Source organism: Aspergillus novofumigatus (genome assembly GCF_002847465.1).
Source record: "Aspergillus novofumigatus IBT 16806 chromosome Unknown P174scaffold_7, whole genome shotgun sequence".
Taxonomy (NCBI): Eukaryota; Fungi; Ascomycota; class Eurotiomycetes; order Eurotiales; family Aspergillaceae; genus Aspergillus; species Aspergillus novofumigatus.
The window spans coordinates 928725-947425 of NW_020194280.1; the positions used below are offsets into that span (position 1 = coordinate 928725).

General features: G+C 51.7%; 7 protein-coding genes across 7 annotated transcripts; 4 read left to right on the forward strand and 3 right to left on the reverse strand.

Annotated features, from left to right (window-relative positions):
• Nucleotides 1-720: 720 nt before the first annotated feature.
• On the forward strand, nt 721-1451 carry P174DRAFT_463016 (PaaI family thioesterase; the record flags this gene model as incomplete). Its single annotated transcript, XM_024830204.1, has 2 exons — nt 721-1371; nt 1395-1451. 2 exons carry the CDS (start codon nt 721-723, stop codon nt 1449-1451), a joined length of 708 nt encoding a protein of 235 aa, XP_024679446.1.
• Nucleotides 1385-2903, reverse strand: P174DRAFT_411916 (thioesterase family protein). Its single transcript, XM_024824285.1, has 2 exons — nt 2608-2903; nt 1385-2545 (listed from the first exon to the last, which is right to left on the reverse strand). The coding sequence occupies exons 1-2, from the start codon at nt 2714-2716 to the stop codon at nt 1584-1586; spliced, it is 1071 nt and encodes a 356-aa protein (XP_024679447.1). The 5' UTR covers nt 2717-2903; the 3' UTR covers nt 1385-1583.
• Nucleotides 2904-3045: 142 nt separating this feature from the next.
• On the reverse strand, nt 3046-6676 carry P174DRAFT_444596 (putative alpha,alpha-trehalose phosphate synthase subunit TPS3). Its single transcript, XM_024828129.1, has 4 exons — nt 6228-6676; nt 4787-6170; nt 3399-4725; nt 3046-3326 (listed from the first exon to the last, which is right to left on the reverse strand). Exons 1-4 carry the CDS (start codon nt 6248-6250, stop codon nt 3277-3279), a joined length of 2784 nt encoding a protein of 927 aa, XP_024679448.1. The 5' UTR covers nt 6251-6676; the 3' UTR covers nt 3046-3276.
• Nucleotides 6677-6962: 286 nt separating this feature from the next.
• On the forward strand, nt 6963-8685 carry P174DRAFT_411918 (Stk19 family serine/threonine-protein kinase). The gene is made up of 2 exons (XM_024824286.1): nt 6963-7606; nt 7668-8685. The coding sequence occupies exons 1-2, from the start codon at nt 7039-7041 to the stop codon at nt 8258-8260; spliced, it is 1161 nt and encodes a 386-aa protein (XP_024679449.1). The 5' UTR covers nt 6963-7038; the 3' UTR covers nt 8261-8685.
• Nucleotides 8686-8856: 171 nt separating this feature from the next.
• Nucleotides 8857-10023, forward strand: P174DRAFT_514845 (SRPBCC family protein; the record flags this gene model as incomplete). Its single annotated transcript, XM_024832113.1, has 3 exons — nt 8857-9135; nt 9174-9331; nt 9591-10023. 3 exons carry the CDS (start codon nt 8857-8859, stop codon nt 10021-10023), a joined length of 870 nt encoding a protein of 289 aa, XP_024679450.1.
• A 756-nt stretch (nt 10024-10779) lies between these two features.
• Nucleotides 10780-12714, reverse strand: P174DRAFT_463020 (C2H2 zinc finger protein; the record flags this gene model as incomplete). Its single annotated transcript, XM_024830205.1, has 1 exon — nt 10780-12714. One exon carries the CDS (start codon nt 12712-12714, stop codon nt 10780-10782), a length of 1935 nt encoding a protein of 644 aa, XP_024679451.1.
• A 3882-nt stretch (nt 12715-16596) lies between these two features.
• Nucleotides 16597-18212, forward strand: P174DRAFT_433954 (uncharacterized protein; the record flags this gene model as incomplete). Its single annotated transcript, XM_024825834.1, has 3 exons — nt 16597-17097; nt 17161-17628; nt 17688-18212. The coding sequence occupies 3 exons, from the start codon at nt 16597-16599 to the stop codon at nt 18210-18212; spliced, it is 1494 nt and encodes a 497-aa protein (XP_024679452.1).
• Nucleotides 18213-18701: the final 489 nt, after the last annotated feature.

The following is an 18701-nucleotide window of genomic DNA, read 5'->3' on the forward strand; positions in this document are numbered from 1 at the left end:
TTATTATTATTATTATTGTTGTTGTTGTTGTTGTTGTTGTTGTTGTTTTCATTATTCAGGTCTGGTGGCACAGGAATAAGAAATACCGTCAAAGGAAAGCAATCAAGTCCGATCCGAGTCATATCATACCATCCGAAAACAGAGGAATGCCCGTTGTTGCTCATGTGCTCAGACATTGGTTGGGTACCTGAATGTACCTGTGGGCGGACAACGCAGGTAGACACTATACAGTAATTAGCCTGTAGCAGATAGATAGTGTCAGAATAGTTGACTATCCGATCCATATAATAAAATACTACGAGCACAAGGAATAAATCTCGTTATTATCCTTGTCCTTTGTCACCAGACTTGTCAATCTCGGAGATAACATTTCCATAAACAAGAGAACATACCCGCTGCGGACTGGTATGAAAGATCGTAGGATTTCGCAGCACATTCAGTCTACTACCTTAAGAAGGTCGATATCTGAGTCAACTATAAGTATTCTTCTCAGGTCCCATATCTTGATAGATGATTGTCTAACTAACTACTGATCACTCCAGATCAACTGTAAACCTGACGACGATCAATCGGCATGATGGTTCTTCATCCGAACTATAGCCGAGGTTCGTCGCTGCTGTTGGACACATCGAACAGGCACTTTTTCTGGATACATTTCCTGCCTTCTCGTCCATCTCACCCTCAATTATCTCCTCCCTTGATACAATATCTGTGTCCAAAATGGCCGAAAAAGACCACCCTCCCTCCGCTCCTCCGCCCACTTCCTACATGAGCGAACCTACCTCCGACCCCGCCCTGCTTGATCCCTTTCGCGCCATCGGCTGGTCCAACTCCCTCCTCAACTCCCCAGACTACTATCCCATCCGCACCTGGTCCCGACTCCCCAAGCCACACACAGGCGAAGATGGCTTCTTCGCCGGAACACTGGCCACATCCTCCACAATCCCGCACTGTCTGACTCTCCGCCGGCGCAACCTCCTCCCTCCCGCGCAGGAGGTCCCCGTCTGGCCCAGTCCCACCGCAACCCCGTCGTCGGCGCCTTCCCCAATTCCTCCGGATATCATCATGATGGTCGATCTGGCGACGCCCGGCGTGAGTGGCCATCCGTCCACCGCTCATGGCGGCGTCGTGGCCACGCTGCTTGACGAGGCCATGTCCTTGGCAGTCGCCATGCATGCTCCGTCCTCCGGGGACCATCCGCGGGGTGCCATCTACACCGCGCAGCTGGACGTCCGCTACAAGAAACCCCTCTGTGTGCCGGGCTTGGTTGTCGTCCGCGCGAAAGTCGTGGCTCGGGTCGGAAGGAAGTACTGGGTGCGCGCGCAGGCGGTGCAGGAAGAAAGTGACGAGAACAACGGCCGCGGTCTCGGGGTCATCTGGAATGGGCGAAAAAGAAGACAGTGGTGACGGATGCCATGGCGTTTTGGATACAAACTGCTCCTTCGTTGTGACCATCATCTCCACTTCATACTCTAGTTCTAGTGTATATACTCCGTATAGAGATATATATGTACATACAAGACATTCATTGCGTAGATTCAGTGGTCCAAGGAGAGAAGGGGGAAGCGATGCAGGGAACAAGGCTACATCTTCGACTTCCGCTGCCCGATATTCCGGCTGGCATCCACCACCAATCCCACCTGGGTGCTCAGCGCGATCACATCCCCCTGTTCATCCAGAACCACCACGTCCAGATCTGTCCGGCCGTTCCGCACAGACCTGGTCTGCACTCGGCTATACAGCCACTCCACCCCGCTCGCCGGTAACCGCTTCTTGAAGTCGATGTTCAGCGTCACGGTCGGGTACCAGTACTTGGCCAGTTTCCCCTTCGCTGATTCCGACCCTGCAGAATTTTCTGCGCTGTCTCCCTCCTTCGTCGCCTTGCCCATGCTGTCAAACCCATCCAGCGCCATCGGGAACATGTCCACCAGAAACGCCACGGCCTCATTCGTCCACCGCGCCTCCGTGTTCCCACCTGGCCGGAACCGTGCCCACTGGTCGACGACCGGCGGTTTGCCCAGCGCAGCATCGGGTCCGTACAGTTCCACCTGCTGCGACGCCCGGCGGAACTTGGGAAACGGCGCAACCAGCCGAACCCATTGCCCATCGCGACCGGTCTCCCGCAATGCTGCAAGATTCACGCGACCCTGAGGCCCCGACCCGCGAATTGCCTCAGGTAGCAAAGTCCAGTTCGAGGGCGCCGACACGCCCACTTCAGCTGTCGCGGGGCTCACCGTGATGTAACCCGCGACCTTGACTTCCAGATTTTCCTCGTCGTCAGATGAGGTCGACGACTCTGTCTGTGCCTTCTTCTTCTTCCCCTTCTCGCTAGGCTGCAACAGCGCGACATGTATCGTACTGGTTCGAGCCCCGAGCTTCGTATCCTGCACCTCCAACACAGCCGGCCCGACGGCCGTGCGACGTAGAAACGTAAGCTGCATAGAGATCGGGGTGGCAGGGCTATCATACCGCGTGGGGTGTGTGTGCGCGAAATGTGTGATTGCCAATCGGTAGAGGACAGCTGTTGTATATCCGCCGTTGGGAACTATACGGTGTCAATCAGCTCGCAATGATCTCAAATCACTATCATCAAAATAGGAGACGCACCAGTGCCAATGCACCATTCATCCCGCAAGATGGCCGAGTACCGGTGGCTATTTACTGGAGTTACTTTGATCGCCTCCTCAAAGGCCTGGTTTGCTGCGGGGGCTGCCATCGCGATAGGTTGTCGTTACGGCCGGAAAAAGGAGACAATACTTTTGTAGATTGACAGGTCAGGTCAGATCAGGCCAAGCAAGCTGTTCAAGAAATTGAAAGTCCTGTTAAATGAAAGAGAGGTTGGAGACATGCCGGAAACCGTAGCTAATGTCGCAGTCGATTGTCAACATTAATACGTCGGCCATGCGCTTCGGATCAGACCTGACCAGACCTCGGTTCTTCGTATCTTTGGAGCTATAACTAACTTAATAATTGCCGAACGCTGACTAACCCGCTACAGTTCGTGACCAGTTGTCCGGTTGACCAAAAAAACTACTGACTGAAAACGTTCATGAAGATGTTCGTGTATCTGGCATCCGTGTTCTGGTATTTTTATCTGTAGGGAACGAAAATATACTCCCTCACATTCCCTATCCAGACATGCCATTCATTACGCCCGTTGACCTTCTTTTATCTTCAACGCTGCGGTGTAATTAATTTATCCCAATACATCCAATTATTGCGGCATTTGCATCGTACCATCGTAGATTGATTGAATCAAAAGAAGAATCCGTGTACTTAGTGCGCTGGTGACGCATTTGCCAGTCTCTCAAGGCAAGAGAGGACACCTGTGAACAGTTGGAGTCAGCGAGACGTTCTACATTGCTCAGAAGCCTAGTATGGCACGACAAACTACTCACCAGTCACTCCCTGCGTCAAAGTGGCTTTGGCTTCTGTGCTGCGAGACCCCAGAGTGACTGTCATCGCATAGCCAACTGCCTTTGCACTTTCCAGCTTGTTAGCCCATCGGAACACTGGCTCGTCGTCTCGACCGTCTCCGATGGCCAACAAAAAGTCCGGCCGAGCAATCTGCTCGTCCTTTTGGCTCGCAGTGAGGCAGTCCCTCCATACCAGTTCCGCCGCCGAGGCCTTGTTCGTATTTGCTGGTCCTACCACGAGTGCACGGTCAATGAGAACGGCATGTACTCCCTGACTGGCGCATGCATCGTTGATATGACCTGCACACTCAGATGCCAGCCGAGAGGCAGCTTCGTTATCTTCCGCCGAGCCATAGTGGAACACGAGGGAGCAGTGGCGTTTCTCAATCCAGCTGCCCTCCGCTCGTTCCTGGTAGTAGCTGAGAATCTGACTGACGCCTTCCTTCCAGGCATCTGTCCGCTCCTTGTTGGTCAACTTGAGCCATTCTTCGGTGTTCGGCTCTCGCACGAAGCAGCCATTCTCTGCGATCAGCCCGAGGCCGGGAACTCGTCGGAACAGACGTTCCATCTCTTCGGGCATTCGTGAGCTCATGACATAAACCACATTCTTGCTGTCCTCCGTCAAATCCGTCAATGTGGTAATGGCTCGCTGTGGAGTCGTGACAATGATGCTCTTGGGAGAACCCCATGACGCAAGAGTGCCCTCGTAGTCCACAATGATCAATCGACGTGCGGATTTTCGGTACATCTCCTCCACTTTATTGACGGGCAAGCGCGGAACAGCCATGATCTCACGCGAAGACTGTTCATTCCAGACACGTTGCAATTTCTCATTGAAGGATTTCACCCAGTTTCCTGTCGAGTTCTGAAGGACGGCCCGGCGAAGCTGCTCCCACACCCGTTGACGCTCCGTCTCGCTCCTGGTCAGTGCAGTATGGATGGCCTCCGCACATTGTCGGTAGTCCCAGGGGTTGACAAGCAGCGCGTGGTTGCCGAAAACTGACGCACTTCCAGTGAACTCGCTCAGAATGAGAGATCCATACTTCTTGTTTCCGTATTTTCCATCTTGGCAATACACAAATTCATGACTGGTCAGATTCATTCCTTCACGCAAACTGGTGATCATCAAGGCATCCGCCACTGAGATCAAAGCCAAGTATTGCGGGAAAGCAAGATCTTGTTTGAGGAATACCAGTGGCTGATGAGCAAGCGTTGAGTGCATCGAGTTAATTCGCATGGCGATGTCTGAAATCATGGCTTCGAGCTCTGGCTGTTCGGTGGTGCTTGTCGCGACTTGAATGAGAACAACCTGTCCAGAAGGGTCAGCGCAATCGCATAAAGGCGCATATAGTAGCCAAAAATGTACTTGCCTTGTCTCTCCATTCAGGGTACGTGTTTAGGAAGAGCTCGTAGCTCAGAAGCTTTTGCCTGATTCCGCGAACTGAGTCAATTTTGTCGCGGGAAACGATAAGACGTTTTCCTTCATATCTCTCCGAGATTGTCTTCACCCATTGTTCCACATCGGCCGCTTGTCGTCGCTTGTCCCAGGAGGTTGGATCGATACCGATGGGAAATGTACCCACGTTAACAAAGCGATCCTCCAGCTCGAGTCCCTCGTTGGTTGCCTCGACGCAAAGGATGCGACTACAGGTCTGAAGGAAATGTCGGCAGTACTCATCAGTCTGGAACCCAATAAGGTTAGCGCCCAACATGCCCTCGAGAAGTTCTTTTCGAGGCGCCAAGCATCTGAAGACTTCGGAGGAAGGAAAAGCTATATGCAGGAAGAAACCGATTTGTGCATCCGGGAGCAATTTCCGAAGCATCGCGGGAACAAGGAGCAGGTGGTAGTCCTGGACCCAGATGGAATCGCCGCGTTTCCAATTCTTCGCAATGCGCTCCGCGAACGCTTGGTTGGTCTTGACATAATAAATCCAGGAATGGTCTTCATATGCTTTGCTTTTCGGGTTGTCGGGGATCTGGTAATGAAACACAGGCCAGAGGATTGTCTTGCAGAAATGAGTGTAGTGACCGTCAAAGTCGCCGTCGCTGACATAGACCGTCAACGATCCGTACTCATCTTCTAACTTCTCGGCGATGGCAGCTTTGGTGTGCGGCGACAAGGCATCCGTGGGCATACCTAGCGTGCCAACCCACACTTTGTCTTCCAATTGGCCTGCATCCGTTGCAGATCGCACCGCATTACGCAACCCGCCGTTACCCTGCTCTGCTGTTTCGACGGTCCACTCGGCCTTCGAGAACGAAGTTTTGCGGCTGCGATCCTCGGCTTTACCCGGGGGATGCGACCGGAAGGGTTCGATTTTCAATGGTGTCTTTTCGCGAATCGGCTCCAAAACAGAGACAGTGGGCTCCTGGTGTTTAAGGATCGAAGGGGAGGGTGAAATAGGCGGCCGAGCCCTGGGCTGGTTCAGAGCTGTGGTGGCACCCCAGGCGGGAGAATGGGCTTCACTTTCGGTGAGAAGATTTGCATCATCCAGCACAGCAGGAAATGGATAGCTTGGGGGTTCCTGCTCTGCCTTTGTAATGTCCGATGTGAATATTCGCTCATGATCAGTTGTAGCCCCAGGCGTCAGGCCTGCCTTTCTAGCACCATTCTGTCGTTCAAACAAGCTGATAGCAGCATTGGGTGTTGGGGTCACAGCCTGGGATGGAGGGTTCGATACGGGAGGGCTCGTTAGAGCACCGGCTGGATCTTCAGAGTCGTTGTCATGAAAATTCACAGTGTACGGTAGGAATCTGGCAGATCGAATACGTCAGCGCAGCAGTGACAGTAGGAGAGAATAATCGACATACAATGAAGCGATGAAGATCGTCATCTTTGCTGATTGATACGGGCTCTAAAGCAAATGGCGGAGGAGGGATGTCAAAGGGAATGGCGAAGGAGGGGCTGCAGGAAGTGGAAAGGAATAGTGCTCGAACTGCAGTTGATGAACAAAGGGTCATAGAAGATATAGAAGAAGTGACACGGCGACAAGGAAAAGGCACCCTGAATGCTGGGTTGATACAGCTGGTTCTATTCTACCACGGATCGTTGTACTTGTCACAACTTGGACAAAAAGGGCCTTCTCTCATGGCTACGTCATGTGAGAAAAAGGTGAGGCCTAAGGCGGAAGAACCCAGCAGGAGTGGGACGGCCACTAAAAACCTGATAAGCAATGGCAAAAACAAGAGAATCCAGGGTGAGAAGAAGGATGTATCTCTTTTTTCCCTTCCCAGGGTGGCTTCGGCCCTGTCTAGAAAAATTTTGGACTATTGACAGTGATCTACAAAGTATCTCTCTGATTAAACTAAGATCTTTTGTCGTGCCGACTGATCAACCATTTCGTATTGGCTGAGGTGATCGATCCTTGTTGGGTTGGTTCGTCTGTCATCATGCAAACCATAGGCTGCGCTCTGATTGGCCCAGAAATGTAGATTCAAAAGCGGTTCGGATAGTGAGGGGTATTTGTCACGTGCTGATAAATCGGCTCTTATCATCACATGGAATGGGAAACCTCAGGCAGAAATTTCGTATCACTCGAGGGCATCCAAAAACTTGAACGACATCTCTTCCTGAAAGGATTCTAAAACCGCAGTCTTTCCCTTCTATTCTTCTTGCTGGGCCATGCCATTACGGATCACATCTGCTCCGGTATCTGGTATTCAAAAGAAAAAGAGACCCGCCGCGTTTAAACCTCGCGCCTCCCCTTTTGCCGGACATGCTCGCCAGAAAGCCGCCGTTCAATCCTCCCGTCCTTCCAAGCCCGATCAGCTAGATGAGCTGTACACGGGTGATTTCGATCAGGGCTCACTTCCTGACCTTGGGAGTTCTCATTATGTGTCACAGATCGCCGCCGTCGAGGATGTGATTCAGGCCATCCAATACATTCGCGACAAGATGTTCGAGGATATCCCTGCTCGCGCTGGCATGAATAGTACTCGCATTGCTGAAGTACTTAATCTACGCCGGTCGCTACCCCCTCTAGCCTCAGTGGCTCATGTTCACACTCTGATGGATGCGCCTACGAAAGTGGAGAAAGAGATTGTGGAACTGGTCAATGCCGGTCGTGTTCGTCGCTTGATCGTCCCAGGAAGAGGGAATGATGCGGCGGGGCTTGGCGATTGCCTAGTTCTAACAGAGGATTGGGAAAGGCTGGTGCGGGAAAGCAGTGTCTTGGAGGCCTCAGTTAAGGGTAAGTGAATGGCGTCCTGCCGTATCACCTGTCTGCCTTGCTCTTACTGATCTGCTCGCAGATAAATTCCTTCAGGTTCTCGGCCAGATCGGAAACACTTCGGCTATACCTGCATCGCTTCTTTCCCAATCAGAGCGTATGGAACTGCTTCGCGCCGGATTTTTGGTGTCATCGTCCTCTCTCGTCAAAGTTTCCACGGGTGTCGCATCGCTTCCCGGTCTTCCATCCTCTACTCCTGCTTCTGCTAGTCGGAGTGGTAGTGACGGTCAGTCCTGCGACACTCGGGATAGCCAGCATCAGTCACAATTTGAGACAGCGGCCCTCTTTCTGTCACTTCCCAACACTGGGCCATATCTTCGACTTCTCGGAGCTGGTCGGAAACATCTCCTTGCTCTTCTCAACAAATCCAGTTCTGGCGAGGCCCCCGTCTATCTTCTGCGCGATCGCTGGGATGGCGCGGTTGAAACGGATAAGAGCTTCAGCGTTGCGAAGCGCGTGCGAGGTGAATTCGCTGGCATACTTCCAGGAAAGACGAGAAAGTGGAAAGAGCTCTATGGCATGAAGTTTCGCTGGGCTCTGGAGGAAACTCTGGGGGCCGGGTTAATTGAGATCTTCGATACTGGAAGTGTTGGGCCTGCAGTACGCGCTCTATGAATTTCCTTTGTAGAGAAAGTCGTGCAATGTGGATGAAACTGGGTGCGATGGTGAAATTCCACCCGCTTTCACCTCATTGAAGCACACATATATACACGTCGTCCAATATCGACACCACTACGGAAGACGAACCATAGCGCGATTGCGCAGTTCGAGGCCCGGGAGGTTCGATCCGACGAAGAATATTTCGCTGACGGACGCCGTGCCGTGCTGGATGATTTGGGCGAACGTATCGATACCCTGGCCGTTCTTCTGACATGGTGAAGACGTATCAAAGCTCATAAAGAGCCGTAGGTACGGTCTTTGGAGTGCTTCATGTTCTGTCGAGGCTCGAGTACTGAAAAGCGTCTCGAGCCCCTTCATATACCCCTAGTTAGGTTTGAGATAGAAGTCACTATAGAATACAAGACATGTTTGCTCACGCCACGGCTTCTCGACTCATAGTCTAAATTTACCCGCAGGCTCGAGATCCACATCTGGCAACTCAAGAATGATCAGCACACAGCTTACTTACTATTCAGGAGCTCGCGGAGCTTATCATCTAGCTCACCTAGCTAGCTTGCCATTCCAGCTCCATAATATTGAGGTAATCTAAAATGGAATCTTCAAATCTCAAGTCCACAGTGTCAACACCACTCATCCGCCTCTCCCCACACCCCTTTTCCTCCCTTCCCGCTCACCCCTCCCTCAACGCATCCCCATCGTCACCTCGTCCACCACTCCACAGTTTCCTCGAAACAGCCCTATCCGAAGCCCACTCTCTCCTCACAGACACCATCCCGTATACCTTCAAGGTAGACCCGAAACTACGCTCCTCCCCACCCGCCACAGCCAAGGTCCAGCTCCTCAAGCGCACCATCCGCAACGGCGCGGGAGTGTCCGAGGAGAGGAGGAATTCTGGGCATGCCGGAAGAGTGTACACCGAGATGCGGCAGTGGCCGGCTCGGCCTCGTGGGAGGAGTTCCGCAGGGGTTTGAGGGAGAATCATTCCGAGAATGAGATGGCGTATACGCCTAGTGTGACTTCTGTGGAGAGGTTGTTGGAGTGGCCGACCGAGGGGAGATCGAGGGGGTTGGAGGCAGGTCGGAATGCATGGTGAGTTGAGATCTTGATCTTGTGAGCTGATTTGCTTTGTGTGTAATCGTGTGCGACTCGTACATCGAGAATGCGCTCCTTGTATTTGCATCCTGTCTCCGGCAGGGTGTATCTTTTGCTTCGTTAATCTATTCTACATACACCCAAGACACCCAGGTCTATGCACCACGCATCTAATGGCAAGCCACTAACGTGCAGCCAGTGAATATCATCACCCATACTTTCCACCCAACAGCCTTGATAGCCCCCGCACCTTCATCAGCCTAGTCATCTCTGCCGACTTACTAAACTTCGACCGTCAGGCATTCATGACGGTTCAGATCCCTCTCGCGTCGAAACCTACAGATGCAATTCCCCACGAGATACGGGAGAAGGTTGCATCCGCCGCGCCCAGGAACGCGGTTTTTGCATCCTATGCCAGCGTGGAACAGGTCGTGTCAGTGCCCACACCGGCGGTGACCTCTAACCCAGACGCGAGGGGCAGGACTGGTGATGCCAATCAGCTGGAGTGGACGATGGCGACCACTTCGGATGCAGGCGGGGCGATTCCGCGGTGGATACAGCGAAGCTGGACGATGGGCGGAGTCGCCAAGGCAATCGTAGCCGACGTGGGGTATTTCATCAGTTGGACAGACCAACAGAGAAGCAATATATCAGATTCAGCTTGAACCCCGCATGGAATGATAAATAGTAGTGGAATGCCGTTAACCGTATCTAAGATCGATGTCTGATAGTGCACTCCTGCTGTGCTACTCCTTTGGACTTCCTTGCAGCCATAGATGGGTACAGAGGACTAGCCGGTGCTGAGTTTCTCCAAGTACAAGAAGAAAGCGAATACAAATACAGAACTCAATCGAAACGTCTCCCAGACGGGCAGAAGTACCTATGTGGCCCAACGAATGAATTTGTGACGGATTTTGCCAGCATGAGCTTCCAGACCAAGGAGACCAGAAGGACGAATTTTTAACTCCTTACCCCTGCGCCATAGACCCCGGGAAGACAAACGCGGAAGAAGAAGAGTATGTTATGAAACAAGATAGCGCAAAGTACAGCCAAAGTGGAGACAAACCATCATACCCAGCGTTATGCAACTTTCGACATGGCGAACACCGTCACGTAAATGGTGAAATGAATATTATAGAGGCTAAGAAATCAAAGACGAGACGTAGGTGAGATAGTGGTAATCAGAAGCACGAATGAAAGGGAAGAAAAGAAGGAGTTCGGCGAATTAGATTTACCAGCCTTGCTCGGCAGCAAACTTCGTGTAGACATGGGATGATCTGTCGTCAAAGACATCTGAACTCCGAGCAACGAGACGGTTGAGAGGTAGTAATCGAACCTTTGGGCACGACGGGGGGCTATTAGACATAACAAGGGACATCATATGAAAGTTCGGGGACCAATAACAGATGAGTGCATATCAGTCATCGCTGTGCAGTGCTACCGGAACTGCTCTCGGGTTGAGCCGATGCGGCGCTTGTATTCGAAGGCGCTAGGTTGCTGGCATTTGACGAAGCAAGTTGGGATCGTAAAGCAGCCACTTCGCTTTTCAACCCCGCCAATTCTTCGTGGACTGATCGGATGTAGGCCCAAAGCTTGTCCTCCCGATCTCTGCCTTGTTCTACAAAGCTGGGATCATGTGGTCCGGGAAGATGAGTACCATTGCCTGTAGCGTCCAGGCCAGCTTTCGAAGACAGGGATCCACTGTGATTGGTAGAATGACCGAGGGAAGATCCGTGTTTTGTAGCGGCCGACGGCGGCGGCGGCTGCACAGAGCCTGGATTGTGAAGGGAGAACCGCGTATCCGAGGGGCCCATCCCGGGTGGAGGAGGCAGCTGAGGGGCGCCGGGTTGAGGGGGAGGAAGTCCCAAGCCAGGAGCGGCATGATTCGTAACGGGTCCCTGGGACGGTCCGGATCGGCTGAAGGGTTGCTGCTGGAATGGCTGCGACATACCGGGAGAGTGTGAACGGTGCAACTGGATACTACTGCCCTCCGGACCATGTCCGCCTTGGTGCGAGGTAAGAGCATTTGGTGAAAGGGGCCTTGGGCTCTCGGTCACGTTGGTAGACTGAAACACCGACGCACCCGAAGGCTGCCCTGGCGGTGGGAAAGTCATATTCCCGGATTGAGAAACGGGTGATGTCGACGCACTAGACCCACCGTGGCTTGTGGGAGGAGGGAATAATCCTCCTGGGGAGGGTCTGCCGGCAGCTATTGGAGGGTATGTATTTGGCTGACGCGGTTGGTAGCTGCTGCCAGAGTGAGAGCGTGGAATAGAATCTGAGGGGGCATCGTGCTTTTTGATGCTGGGCATGTTGAGTCGGCGTTCATCCTCTTCATCCATTCGCTCCGGTTCGGCATAGACGAGACCGTCCATGGTATCTTCGGCACCGGGGGGAACAGCGCCCTCACCATAATCATCCTCTGGAGCATAACTGCCCATACTGGCTCTGCGACCGGCGCAGCCGCCCTGACCTTTATTATGTCGAGCAAGAGCATCACCGCGCGCGAACCGACGCCCGCACTTCGGACAGATATGTGGACGCTCTCCGGTATGAAGCTTTGTATGTCTCTTGAGATCATGGAGTCTCCGAAAGCGCGACTGGCAAGTCTGACATACGTACGGCTTCTCCTGGCTGTGGGTGAGAAGATGGCTCTTGAGGTTATGATGTCTGGTGAACTCGGTGGCACAGTAAGGACAACGATGTTTTTTGGCCGACGGTGATCGCTGGCCGCTTTTTTGGAACCCCGAATTGGGTAGACTGAGACCCCGGCGGGCATCGCCGAGATGGCCCGTAGGCATTGGGTAAGAGAAAGCCTTATTACTACTCTCCTGCATATCTGTGTCGTCTCGATGGCGCGGGCGATCACCGTCCTGAGAGGTAGAATCCTCTATGGGGCCCGGACTAGCCACAGTCGGAGCGGCCATTAGGGTCGAGCCGTTATCGGCAGTACCAAAATTATCGGGGACGCTGCCCGAGGTATGCACCGAATCGACTTGCATATGGTCCGACGACATGGGCATGGAGTCGTGGATGGAACCGACATTTTGCTTTTCGCTAGCACCCAGAGCCTCTCTTGCTACCAGCGAACTGTCCTGCTCGGCCGCCTTTTCCGAGTCCTGTGGTCGGTCCATCGGACCGTCTGTTGGTGCAGTGGTGGACATCTGGGGTAACGAGTCCCTCGACCTCGAGACGTTTAGTCCGGCGCTGGCGATGGACGTCAAGCTCGAATCTTGCTTCGATGGCTTCAGAAACGCGACGGATTCGGGCGGGCTCAAGATGAGCGAGCTAGGTGTTCCGGACAAGGGATTCGAGATGGCAACCGGCTCGTTAGTCGATTGCGTCAATGCAGCCATGGATAACAGATGCTTGTTGCCAGCCGGAAACGGATGACGAATGAACGGGAAAGCTACTTGCACGGAAGTCATGTCAGTGAATGGATATCTCTTTTGAGTACGACGGCTACAGGAAGAACGAAGGGATCTTCAAGTCGGCAGGCAGTAAAAGGGGTCCATTGAACGAGACAAAAAGGCTTCGACCAAAGGAAGATGATATCCCAAGAACAAGAGTCAAGTAGCACAGAACGACGAGTAATATCATTATATTGAGAAGCACCGTCGCGTGGGGCGCTCACCTGGAACCGAGTGTGGCGCAAGCTGACGGGTGTGGGAAGTTCAGCTTTCGCAAACGCCTTGTCAGACGATATGGGACCCCACGATGAGAAGTATGGACCCGGTGGCAGTGTAAAAATAGTGACTGAGCCTTGCAAGCCGGATGAGCGCCTCTGATGGATGCTGAAATCTCTATCAGGATTCGGCTAACCCATCGGGTGGGAAGAGATTTGAAGAGTGTGGCGGGCGTGCAGGCGGAATGGAGAATGCTTATTTGGGCTGTAAATAAAGCTCGAAGCAACGACTGATTTGAAATACAATGGAAACGAATGTCGTGCAGGCGGATTGACCCCTTTCAGATGTACAAAACAGCAATACCGCATAAATTGTCCACCAGAAACAGACAAGGGCAGGCAAGGGAGAGGAAGGAAATCGGGGGACAATGCAGTGCACAGGACAAAAGTAGCGTAAAAATGGAAGGGAAGAGAAGGATTTAATCGGAGGCCTTAGGTTGACAGAAGGGATAGCTTGGACAGCGACAATTCAGGATGGTTGCGGATTCCAATATATTCCGTTTTTTAGTAGTAGTAGTTGTTGTTGTTGCAGTATGGTAGTAGATGGTTGAGGAGGAAGAAAGATGGAATGACTGATGGACCGAATGAATCGAAGAATGAATGATCAATTGATGGATTATCGATGGATCGATGGATTGGTAGGTAAAGGTTAGTGTTGCTGGGTTGATGTTTTGGCTACTGTTACAGTAGAAAGCGGAGATAGATTCTCTCTCGGTCTCTCAGTGTCTCTCTCTGAAGGCGAACACGAGGATCCAAGGGACAAAAAGTGGCTGGAGAGGGGGAAAGGTACGTATTTGGGTTACCGTATGGATGCTGGGGCTCTGAAGTTGCTGGGTCGAGATTCAGTGTGCCGACGTACCGGATCAGTGGTATCTCCGTCTGACACCTTGATGTAATGATGTAAGGTACTGTCAGGTAGGTAGTTTATGCCTAAGGCTAATTCCTGACGCCAAGGATTACGTGACAGTCTTCCTTTCAGTGGTTATGCCAGAATATTCTACCCTGTTTCGAATTATGTGAGATTACTAGTTAAGGGAATTAACTTCTGTTTTGCGATGATTCGTAAGCTTGTTCATTAGGAGGAATGGAAAGAGCGATGTCTGCCTAGATATTGTGGAGGAATTTGAAGACGCAGCACAGCCATGTTCTAGAGCCGCGTATCCATCGACACAGGACGGCGTAGGTATCCACTGGTACGGTTGTTCCGTAGAAACTCGACGGGAATCAGCGAGAATGACATCAATGTCCATCTTACTCCGCATGTAAGTGTACCTCTTTACTCTGGCTGTACCTTTTTTCTCCCCTATCTACATTGCAGTGTGCGCATGCATCCACACCTCTGTCAGTGGCACTGGGACAGAATAAGCCCGATTTCAAAAGATGAGGCTGAATCCATCCCTAGAGCAGTGTGGCTGGCGAACCAATGTGATCATAGTGTAAAGACGAGTCAAACCTGATTTGATTTTTAGCAGACAGTGGGGCATCCCTTGAGGTGGCTGTACACTCTGTCCTGAAACTCCGGGGCAACAGTATCTTCATAAAGTGTCTATCTAGTTCATAACTTCTTACTGCCGTCCCTCTCTATTAATATGTGCAAGATGATAGTCCTACAATACCAGACTCACAAGTCACGCCTCAATGGCTCCTCCTCATTACCTTAGGCGATCACCTCCTGCGTCCCGTAGACAGCGCCCCAGTCTTCGATCCACCTTCCAAATATATCTTGCACGTACTCTAGTACATGTCATTATCCCGATGTCCACTTCTCAGCATCAACATTGTTATATAATATGTAACTTACACAGTCCGGCGTATCCACGTTATTGATTACAGCCATCTTATGTTCTTCGACAACCACTGCAGCGAGCTTCATGACCTGACATCACGTGGAAACTTCGGCATGGACCATCTTCATCCACTTTGGTACATTTCATACTAGTATGTAAGGTACCTCTGCTGGTAAATGCCTCGCATTATTACTTTATATCCCCATAGCTCTCACCCAAGTTGGCTGGAATCATCCTTTCAAGATTCGACGAGCGGTCATGAGCCGAAAAGTACATACTCAGTCCCAATCAAGAAGTATTAAAAGGTAAGCAAGCCACTACAGCTCTGAGAGGCCTCTAGCAAGAGAGATGCCAACTGGGTTAGTTGCGGTTAAGTATGTCGCCTGAAGAGAAACTGCCAATAACCAAGAATCCTGAGTGTCAGCTTTCAAAGTACAGAAGGACTCATGTCCTCATTAATTATATATAATTTTGAGAATGAACATGTGCATTCTCTGATTGTTGAATCAATAAGCTGACGGACCATGGATGCGATCGATGTTGACCAAATCATGGGCGCTTAGTGCACATTTGGAATCTAGTACTTAATGATATAGAACAGCAAACCCGATCGAAAGCAGCATCATACCATGGTCGTGATGCAGAAATTAATATGATGGATTCTCTGGACGAGCGGCTAGACAGTTGGACGAGCCTAACGAGGAGACAGGTGGCAGTAGATGGACTTTGACAGCGGTTCTGCAGCCACCATGGTTGGTTGCGCAAGAGACGATCAATTTTGGCGCCGGGGAAGTGTCGAAAGGGAGACGAAGAGAGACCACACCAGGTGCGATGATGACTCGTCTCATTCGCTCTTCTTGTGACACGGCCTGCATCGTCAGTGGTAGATAAAAGGCCGGATTAACGCACACTTTGGTCCTCTCCACTGTGATAAGCCAGGGCTGTTGCGCTAGTGAGTGTGCTCTGCATCCAGTCACCTCCTCATCGTGCACTTTTGTTCCTTCGACATATTAGCCTACACCTATCTGGGCGCGTCCCTGACTTTACTCGGCATCAGCTTTCCTCCAATCACTCCTGTCGGCCTTGACTGTGCTGCATGATGCTAAGCGCTCACACTTGCGCCTTCACACGGCCCGGATCGAATCAACCTAAAGATGGGTTCCCCCGCCCAACTTCGAGCGAAGATGACGGCCAGCCCCAGAGCTCATAATTGATATTCGGGGCGATCACGCCAATCTGATTTCAATCAATCGATTTCTTCCTTCTCCTGCCGCTGCTACTACTGCATCGGTTGAGTATAGAAGTTGAAGCTGTGCCGGTACCACTTGAAGTGAACAGAGCACTCAAAGTCAACTACTCTTACGGTGAGTCGTCTTCGCTATTCATGAAGAACGCTCCAGAGGCTAATTCTCTGTATAGACGGATCTTGCAATTATCGTCTGTCTGATTGACTTAACTATCAAGTGAGTGTTGACCTCGCTTTCGGCCCCTGATATTCGCTTCTCATCATCTGTGATGCTGCTCGATGAGTGTAATACTGATTTTAGATTTGCAGCAAATGGAAGCCTTCCTCCACTAGTCAACAGCAGGTCTGAGCCTACACATTGACCGCAGCTCACCGTTTGGCTGTGTATTCGTACTTTAGCAAACACGGTTTCCGAAAACGCCAGGGGCAAACACCTGTCTTATCCAAGGTTGAGAGCTGGTTCTCTTGGCCTCTGCTGGACTTGTCAATCATCTTACTCCTGTATTGACCTGGCTCATCAATGTCGGTCTCCAGTGAGAGCCAGAGCAATTCTCCTCACACCTACGAAGCTGTTTCTCCCGTCGATATCGTGCGTGGTCACAATCACTTCCCAATGACAGCCTCTTCGCAACCGGGTGGAGGAGGTCGGACGGAGCGAAGCTCCTCTGAATCCTCTGTTTCCTCGTCACTCAGGAGTCCTCGCACCGCTCGATTCGCGGAGGCAACATCGGTGCACTCCCCTACCGAAGCCAGGGGTGCTTCTACGTCTCCGTTCGCGGACCCGCCGGGTCATTCACAAAGTCAGCCCGATGTGTCTGACGTCGGCTTTGGTTATGTCGCAGCTAGCGATCCTGCTCAGCATGCATCGCATCAGCTTCCTCCAGCATCACCTCTCAAGAGCGCCCTCAAGGTCCCAGGCACTCCTGGGCGGACTTTGAATCCCCTGAGTCCTACTTTCCGGGAAGAATTCTTTGTGGAGAAGCAAGAAAAGGTCACTGAGAAGGAGAATGCGAGAGACCTGGTAAGCGGACCCCAAGAATCAGCAAACTTCTCCTGATCATCAATGCTCACATACTGCTCGCAGCGAATCAAACTACGCGTGCGTTTCGCCAAGATATTCCTTCGTTTTGTCAACTTCGGTTGCAGTCTGATCGTGCTCACTATCCTGGCAACGACTCTGACGATATTCCATGCGTCGAAACATCTTCCTCCTCGTAACAATTTACCCCCCTGGGCCAAAGGGACGAACCCATGGCCGCAGTATCTCCTTCTGACATTGGCTTGCATCTCCCTGTTTTCGTGCCTGTTTGTCTTCTGGGCGTATTGGAAGGGTGGCCACAAGCGCGCTGAGAAGATCGCAGTGTACTACACAATCTTCTCAGTCTGCTTCTTCACATTCAGTCTAATCATGTGGATCGTCGCAGCTGCTATCTATCAGAACTCCAAGGCCAACGGCAATGGCCAGGACCTTTGGGGCTGGTCGTGCAAGCAGAACCTTCGAGAGCAATTGTTCCATAACGATATCGATTACGCGCTGCTGTGCCGTCTGCAGGTAATTGGAATTCCTTCTCCCAACTAGTCTTCAACGAGGCTGACTGGAACAACTCCCAGGACTGGGGCTTGGTTTGCGCCATCATCGAGGTCGTGATTGAAGTCCTGGTCATTCTCATCTATGCGGTTGTCTTCTACCGGTTCTACACCAAGCGACGCCTCGCAAAGTCAATGAACCGCCGTGACAAGGCCAGGTCGGATCTGTACTTGGCCCAGCTCCGGCTGCAATCTGCCCCCAATACCCCCGGCTTCGCCAACATGCCCAAGTCACCCTTCACGTCCGTCCAACCGACCCAGGATTCCTACTCGGCCGCCGAGAACGGGGAGATGTACTCGACGCAGTTCGCAACTCCCCGGTCGCCGACGAAGCCCAAACCCACGTTCCAGCTGCAGCCGCCTCCCATCCGTGTACAGCAGGCGACTCCAAAGATGGACCAAGGAGAATTCCCGGCGCCGGCTCCAGCCCAGAATATCAATGAGCACATGACTGCCGCCCCTGGCGAGCGGACCTACGAGGCCGTCCCTATCCCGGAAGCATACACAAGCCCCATGAGTCCCAACTTCCCTCAGAATGTTCACCATTGATCAACAATAATGGCTGGGCAAAAAAACAAAAAACAAAAGAAAAACCCAGCAAAAAAAGAAACACTCCTGAGAATGGTTCGCTACGCCGCAGTGGTCGCTTGAGGTTGTATTTATTAGCACTTCTCATTGACAAAGCCTACTGTTTCACCCGGAATTCTATTTCCAACTCTCCGTTGTTTCCCAGTTACGGGACTCTGCGAACCGATCCAAAATTGGAATACTTATTCTCTTGGATGGTATGCTATGATTAATGCTCCTGTCTTTAGTCTCGTCTCATCTGTCCGTTTCTACATTCTATATACCACTATGCATTGCTTATCATTCCTTTAACATCTCCTTTTCTACTGATTGTTTCAATCATATTGAGATTGAGTGCAATGACCATCTATCCAAGCCCCATATATGTAGTTGCGTGTGCTCCAACGCAGGTCTCTCCAGGTACTCCTCGACAAGGCTATGTCCTATGTCGTGCGGTGGACGAGACTATCA